Here is a 7787-nt window from a genome sequence, read left to right on the forward strand (position 1 = left end):
ATAGACATGCAAACGTTTAATCCCTCTCCAACCTACCAACCCTTCAGCCTGCCTTGGCTGGAGTTGCACATTTTGAGCTGTAAGCAGACAGTAGGCAGTCTGCCTTCTTTCCCACTCCTCATTTTGACTTGAATTGAAGGGTCTTTATGTCTCAAAATGAGGAACTTCCTTTCACCGTAACTTTTCTGAATTATTCAGGGCTCTGCTGCTGTGTACCCTTTTTTACATTAACCAATCCCCTTCCTGAAGCGTTCAGGAGCCTGTAAGTGCTGTAGGTGCTCATACTGTGTTGGTCATCAGCAAGACTGAAATGTAAGGCAGTCATGGAAAAAAATGCCAGAGGGTAAGATTGGCTAAAGCTTTTAGGACTCTGCCCCTACACCTTGATTTTCCCCTATAGCTTTTTCAGTGTTTTCAATCTCATTTGACTGAGCAAGTTCATTGGCAGCCTGGTTTGTTACTGCTATGTCATTTCAGAGGCAAGAAGTTGGTGTCCTGAACAACCATGTTTTCTTGGTTTACATTTGCAGTCCTCCCCTCTCTGACACACACATAGTGCTGGTAGTAGCTGTTGTTGCTTTCTGTGGCAAGGAAGTGGAGACATGCTGATACAGCAGAGGCTCTATGGGCTTACATTAGTTTGTACCCACTGGAACAAATTTCCTTTTTTTTTGCTTTCCATTCACATAACAAGGGAGCAGTAGGCCATTAAGAGGCTTGATGAATCTTATTCACACTAAGCTAGCTCAAGCCTGAGCATCTGGGAACTATTCTAAACAGTTTCCTTGGAAAGGTTCTACCACACTAATAACACTCCAGAGCTTTTATTGGCATTCATGGCAAAGCTGGTGCTACTGCTGCCCATTCTGACTCCCTGCTGCGTGTGGGTGGAGATGCCCTGTAAGATGGCAGCCTGAGCACTCCCTAGCTCAGCTGCCTCTATTTTGTGCTGCAGGATGCTCAGCTGGTGTCGCAGAGCTGGGAAGGGAGCCAGCAGCCTGATGAGCTCAGCGAGCACGCGGCGTTGGCCCGGCAGCAGCGGGACACGTCCCCGCGCCACCGCTCGCAGACGCGTGGGACAGAAATGCTGTCCAGCAGGTCCAAAGGTTGCTGTGGCCTGCAGCCCTCAGCTTCCAGCATGGGAAGCAGGTTGGAGGCCAGCTGGGAAAAGCAGCCACGGCAGCTGCTGCTTCCCTAACCCCTTGTCTCTTCCATCAGGCAGACAAGTCTGGCTGCAAAGAGCAAAGATTACAGAATCATAGAATGGTTTGGGTTGGAAGGGACCTTAGAGATCACCCCATTCCAACCCCCCTGCCAGGGACACCTTCCTCTAGAGCAGCTTGCTTGAAGCCCCTATTCTGCCTGGCCTCAAACACTTACAGGGATTGCTCCAAGGTAGCCGCCTCCTGGGGTCCCAGCACAGCTGGCATCCTCTGGGCATGGCTAGACAGACAGCTGGGAGTGTGAGAAGGTGCCTGGATTCAGCTTAACGTGAAGAGGCTGGTACCCGTTCTTCCCTCTCCTTGAGGACATTCCCCTCACAGGGCACCCCATCCTTACCTACCCAGGGTTCAGGTGGCATTGCTCTTTTTTCCTAGGAGCTCATACCCTACCAGAGAGGGGGAAAGTCAAGGCTGCAACATATCAGATGTTTGCCCTTGCAGATGGTATCTCTATCAGCCACCATTCACTTCTGCTTCTTTTTCTTCTTCCCACAAAATAAAGTTTAATTTATTTAAGGATACTGTTGACTCTACAATCAAGTTTAGTTTCAAATGGCAAAATTCAGTCTGTCAGGTAGCTTTACTTTTCTTGGCAACATAATGCCTCAAGAAGTATGTTGATTACTTGTGTTGGCCTTAATGGTCTTACCAGCCAGTAATAAGAGCTGCCACCCAATTTTGAAACTCCACTGATCTGGGTGTTATTATCCCCATGGAAAACTGCTCTGGGCCCCACTTTAAAGTTCCTCATTAGCTTTGAAAGAAGAGCTTTCCTGTTGCTTACATTTGCAAACAAACAGGCTGGGTTTTGCACAAAGAGAGTGAACCGCATTACCCTCCTGCCCTTTTCTGGGGCAAGGAAGGATGGCTTTGCTTCCCTCAGCCTGCAGAAGGGCCCAGGAGCTGAACAACCGCAGAAACAAGAGTGCGTAGGAGGAATGGGTAGAGGAGGAGCAGGAGAGGTCATGAAGGACTTCTGTAGGGTCATAGGAAATGCCAAATACTGAAGATGAAAGCTTAAAACAAAGTAACAGCTCAGAAATCTACTTCCTTCAGTCAAGTTGTGGCACAGCCAGCTTTTTCACATAGTAAATTATCCTCATGACAGCTCCACACAGAGCTGCTTGTGTTAGGCCCGCTCACATGCACTGCAGCAGGCACACAGTGCAGAAGTTTTAGGGAGACGTGCTGAATACATATTTTGGTCAACTGTTTTTTCAAACAATAGTGCTTCCATTCTTTTAAGAAGCTTTTTTCCCCACATTTTTTAATTTTTGGAAGTAAGAACAAACTAAAAAAAGGAACTGTTCTTTGAACTGTTCTATACTTACCACTTCTGGCTGCAGATTGTTGAATCTGATCCTATTACAAGAAAAATCCCCTCCCACGTGCTATTACCCAGTTTCCAGTACACACACTTCAGTACATTCACTATTTATTTCCCCTGTATGGAACTCATATATCCAAGTGACCTTTCCTCCTATGCACACAACAGGAAAAGACCTCAATAGAGGAGGCACAGAGTTAAAATGACAGCACCAGGAACTATAATCAGAGGGCAGGGAAAGGATAAGTGAATTCCTGCCTGTGCTGGCATCAAGTGGCTGCTGCTCAGGTCTGACAGGCCCCCTGTAATCAGCTCCTGAGCTTAACCAAAGCTTGGCACTAGTCCTCCTCCTTAACTGTTTTTTTTTCTTTCTCCAAAGGAAAAATAGGGAACACATTTTCCATCTTTTTAGGTAAGGGGCAGGATAAGGTAGTGGCAGAGCCACCCAAGCAGCACATTTAGAGTGGTTTAGTAAGGAAGTTTCTGGAACAACACTCCCACCTGCAGGGCCTTCTGTTTGTTACAGCTGGGAGCTTAGTGGGAGTCTGAGAGAAAACAACTTCCCTTCAACCCAGCACCACAGGTCATGCTCAGATTTTAATCTGATGCCAGGACTAACATCTGGGTCACAAGCCCTCCTGGCTACAGGCCCTGGCAACACTCAGCAGTGGTGCGCCGATGGCATGGCTACATCTTGCTGGGACACTCAGCTAGAAACACTGAAAGGACACTTACTCCATGTGAGAGCTCCTCCGTGGAGAAAGGGAAGATTGTGAGTAGCCAAAATGGAGGAGTCATCTCCATTCCAACTGCACTCTTTGAAGGCCTAAGCATGTCAGAGAGATGATTTAATACATGTGTTAACATGAATTGGAGAGGCCATTCCCACAACTGAGTCATCCTAGAGAGAGGAATGCCTGGATCATAGAAATGACATGGCTCATCTTCATCACCTGTCATAATAATCACTACTACAAAGGCAAAGAGAGACAGTGTCTGCAACAATTATTTAATCAAACAACATATAAAAAGTTTTTGCAATGACTGACAGACCTGACAAGGGCTGTAATCAGAACCCAAACTGCAGGTTACTCAAGTTTAACAGTCTTTCAAAGCATCCTTCCTTTCTTAATGCTAGTTGAAAACATTTCTCCATTCAGATACAGTACTTTCAACACTCCCTGCCAAATAACACAGGTAGTAGGAGCCTCATAACCTGAGGAAGGGGAAAAAGATTTTTATTTGGCTTGGTCCACCCTTCTACATCAAGTATGCAAGACGTGGTGGCTGCAGGAAGGTAATTACAAGAACACACCTCAGAGTCAAGAGCACCTCTGTGGTTTAGCTGGCCAGCAACAAGCTCTGCATCCAGGCAGAGCTGCTCTGCAAGTCCCACACAGAGGCACAACCCCTGTGTGCCATCTCAAACACGCCAAGGAAACGCCCAGGCCTGAGAGCCACACCGGAGAAGCTGCAGAAAGACTGCAAGAATCCCTGTCACGATGTTTATGGGATTCCAAAGTATTCCCTCTCAAATTTACGGAAATCTTCCTCAGTAAACACAGTGCCTTCGGGCTTCTTCTTTTCTGTCTTCTCTGGAGGCTGATCTTCGGACTTCCTGCCTCTGTTCTGAGCAAGAACCTTCAGACAATACAGAAATGGAAAAAACAACAGCCATTGTTATCCACACCAAACCACAAAACAGGGATTTTCAAATTCACCTGCAGCACCCCTGCTGTTCTACAAGAACTCTGCTATTTTCCAGAGTGCTGCCAAAGAAAAGTGAGAGGCAAACCACTGATGTTAACCAAAGCAGGTCACTGGGACAACAGCAGATACCAACTTGTTATTTGGAGTCAAATATGAAAACTATTTTCTAGTAATTGTCACAGAGATAAGAACATGGACTTCAATTCAGAACTTTCTGAAACTATTACCTTCTTTTCTATCCCCTCTCCCCAGGACACAAACCAAAAAAACAAGTAGGTGGAATTCCCTCAGCATTTTCTAATACACTGACACCTCCTGTAACAATCTCCAGCCTGAGAAACAGTGGCCTAAACCACTTTCATTGTTTATGTAAGTTAACAGTCTGTATCTCCCAAAAACAGCCCAAGATTCTAGCACTGTCATCTATTATTCTCTTCAAATCCTGGCATGAGATTTTGGGGAAGACCATTCAAGAAATTCTCAAGTTATGAGAAACACCATTTAGGAAGCTGAGTAATTTCTATTAGATGAGCCAGCAGCACATCTGCTTCCTCGTTAATCAGTCTCCAGCTACGGAGAAGGCCAGTTTGATCAACAGTAATGAGAAGGTCTAAACAGGGCACCTCTGCCAGCTGAAACTATGAAATATTTTTGGTAATTAAGAAAAGCCAACAACTGTCAGGATATTTTGAGGAACCTGATGTAGCAGGTGGCATTCCTGCCCATGGCAGGGTGAATGATGAACTGGATGATCTTTTAAGGTCCCTTCCCACCCAAACCATTCTATGATTTTCACTAGTGTCAGAGAACATCATAGGGGGCAACATTTCAACATCAGTTTAAATCTTACAAGTTATTTTGCCAGTGCACACAGAAATTCCTCAAGGCCATCTGTGGACAGAAACTTAACCTGACTCTCTCGTGTAAGGTATGAATCTGGAAGATCCAGGGATGATTCCCATTCACCTGTGTTCCTCAGTGGAAACAGACCCCCCTATCCCCAAAAAAATTACAATCTTACTTGTTCTGTGACAGCTTTGTCTGCAACACGTCGTCCCTTTAACATGTACTGTAGGTTTTCCCTCAAGTGATTCACAGGCTTCTTCTTATGGTACTCCTCTAGAGCAAAGTAGAAAGTGACAAAATGCATCAGCTGCTCATCCAGGCAGCTCACAAGGAGAGACAGAGGAGGATCAGCAAAGTCCTGGGAGAAAGACACCGCTACAGCTCAGGGATAGGGGTGCGCCCACAAACCAGGCTGTGTTTAAAGTGAGCGACACAAAAAAGGGCGACACCAAGAGGGCACGCAGGAGAATGGGACGGCATGGGATGGATACAGCACCCGGCAGCGTGGCTACGGGACACCGCAAAGGTGCCCGGTGCGAGGGCTGAGGAGGGATCGGGACTCACCTATCGCCGACTTCACGACTCTGCCTTTGACCGTGGCCTTGTTCCTGCCGGGCTCCGGGGCCCTCTTCCTCCGCCTCGCCGCGCCCGCTGCCCTGGTGCCGGCCCGGCTTCGTTGGAGTTCCGGCGGCGCCTTCGCCCGGCCTGCAACGGGAAGAGGGACGGAGTCAGTGCAGCCGTACCGGGGAGCCCCCTCCGCCCGCCCCGGCCCGCGGGCTCACCCGGCGGCTCCAGCAGCTCCAGGCCGCGCCGCAGCAGCGAGGCCGACATGCCCGCGCGCGCGCGCTCCCGCCCGGCCCACAGCGCCCCGCGCGGCCCGGAGGGCGGGCACGCGCACCCCGCCCTGAGGGGCGGCAGCGCCGGCTGGGCGGGACCGGGCCGGCAGCGAGGGGACGGACGGGGTCGTGCCGGGGAGGGGACGGACGGGATCGTGCCGGGGCGGGCAGCGAGGGGGTGGGCGGGAGCCTGCTGGGATCCTGCCGGGGCGGGCAGCGAGGGGACGGACGGGAGCCTGCTGGGATCCTGCCGGGGCGGGCAGCGAGGGGACGGACGGGAGCCTGCCGGTGCCGCCCGGCCGCGGGACACTGCAGGGCATCGGCTTGTGAAAAGTGCATATTATATGGCTCTACGCAGATATTTACCATATGTATTTTGATGTCTTGATTAGTAGTGCTATATTAACATTTTAATAATATGATAAATGTAGTCTTGTAGTTAAAAGGTAATTTTGTAGTTAAAATAAGAACTATGTAAGTGGGAGATGTTTTTAAGAAAGGAATGAGGCACTCGCGCCAGATAGGTCACAGGACACCTAAATCTTTCAGAGAAAGAGAATTTATTGCCCTCTTATCAGAAGAAACAAACTTCTTCTCACCTCGAAGGCGCTGTTAGGATTCGGAGGAAGAAGTTGACACAGACCAGATAGAATCCTGTATTTGAATGGAATTTATGCATCATGTATGAGGTGTATGAATATGCAACAGGCTATTGCTTTTAAGGGTTAATCCTTTATTAACGGGTGTCCTTTTTCGGGCTCGTGCTGCCCAGAAAAAGGTACCTGGACATCCATAACTCTTTGTCTCTAATGTCTCATATTGTCCTAATTCAAAATGTCCAAATTATTACTCTAATTATATTACTATTTTTATAACCATTTTATTACTATTAAACTTTTAAAATTTTAAAAACAAGTGATTGGCGTTTTTCACAAGCTAAAACATAGGAATTTCCCCCTAAAACAAGGCAGAACTTCTCCATGGTTAGGGCAGCAGAGCACTGGAAGCCTGCACAGGGAGGCTGTGGAGACTCCGTCTCTGGAGACATTCAAAGTCATCTGGATATGTTCCTGAGTCATCTGCTCTAGGTGACCATGATTTGGCGGGGACTGGGGCTAAGTTATGTGAATATCCAGATCATCTTAAGTCAGGAAGTTCGTTGATGCAAGATCTTTGAATACTTTCAATGCTAATCAGCAAGAAAAAAAAACTTAATCGGTGTAACAGGCAGCTGGCAGCATCCCTTAGTCAAGGACATCCAGGAACTAACAAACTTTAAGGATGTAGTAAGTCAGGATGTTCTGTATCAGTAGATCTGATAGCAGTTAGTGTCCCATACTCAAGGATATCCCGGAACTAACAACTTTTAAGGATGTAGTAAATCAAGATGTTGATGTATGCCTATGTATATATATTGCTAACTTGGCAAAATACTCAAGGTCAAGCTATGTCCTCTATTATACTAAATATCATGCTGAAAGGTCAAACAGACCCCATGCCAGGTGAAGACCCTTCCCCTGAGCCTGCACAGAAATTAATTTGGGTTTTGTAATTACTTCTGCTAACTTATCACAACACAGGGGCTGTAATTGGAAAGTTACAAACCCTGAAGTTCTGCATATAAATGATGGTGTGGAAAGTCTGGTGGGTGTGCTTGGTTTGGGGAATGTCACCTGGGATCACACAACTCTGAAATACAGAATCAAGTCTCTCCTAAGTGTGTAATTATTGGCTGGTTGCACACCGGGTAATGAATCTGATTTTGTGGACAACACAAGGGGTCCTGCCATCTCAGGGGTCATCACAGGCCAGGAGGAAAGGGGATGGTGTCATGTTTTGTCTCAG

The 7787-nt window shown here is 47.5% G+C and overlaps 1 protein-coding gene across 1 annotated transcript; it reads right to left on the reverse strand.

Moving 5' to 3' along the window:
- Positions 1-3538: 3538 nt before the first annotated feature.
- On the reverse strand, positions 3539-6098 carry RPS19BP1 (ribosomal protein S19 binding protein 1). Its single transcript, XM_005488646.4, has 4 exons — positions 5889-6098; positions 5671-5811; positions 5282-5379; positions 3539-4191 (listed from the first exon to the last, which is right to left on the reverse strand). Exons 1-4 carry the CDS (start codon positions 5935-5937, stop codon positions 4057-4059), a joined length of 423 nt encoding a protein of 140 aa, XP_005488703.2. The 5' UTR covers positions 5938-6098; the 3' UTR covers positions 3539-4056.
- Positions 6099-7787: the final 1689 nt, after the last annotated feature.

The sequence above is a fragment of the Zonotrichia albicollis genome, chromosome 4 (assembly GCF_047830755.1).
Source record: "Zonotrichia albicollis isolate bZonAlb1 chromosome 4, bZonAlb1.hap1, whole genome shotgun sequence".
NCBI classification, from domain to species: Eukaryota; Metazoa; Chordata; class Aves; order Passeriformes; family Passerellidae; genus Zonotrichia; species Zonotrichia albicollis.

Bases quoted from the DNA above. Each gene is read 5' to 3' on its own strand.
- RPS19BP1 (XM_005488646.4), bottom strand. From the start codon at position 5,937: ATGTCGGCCTCGCTGCTGCGGCGCGGCCTGGAGCTGCTGGAGCCGCCG. The intron at 5,812-5,888 runs GTGAGCCCGCGG...TTCCCGTTGCAG, and splicing joins GGAGCTGCTGGAGCCGCCGG to GCCGGGCGAAGGCGCCGCCG. The intron at 5,380-5,670 runs GTGAGTCCCGAT...ACTTTGCTCTAG, and splicing joins AGTCGTGAAGTCGGCGATAG to AGGAGTACCATAAGAAGAAG.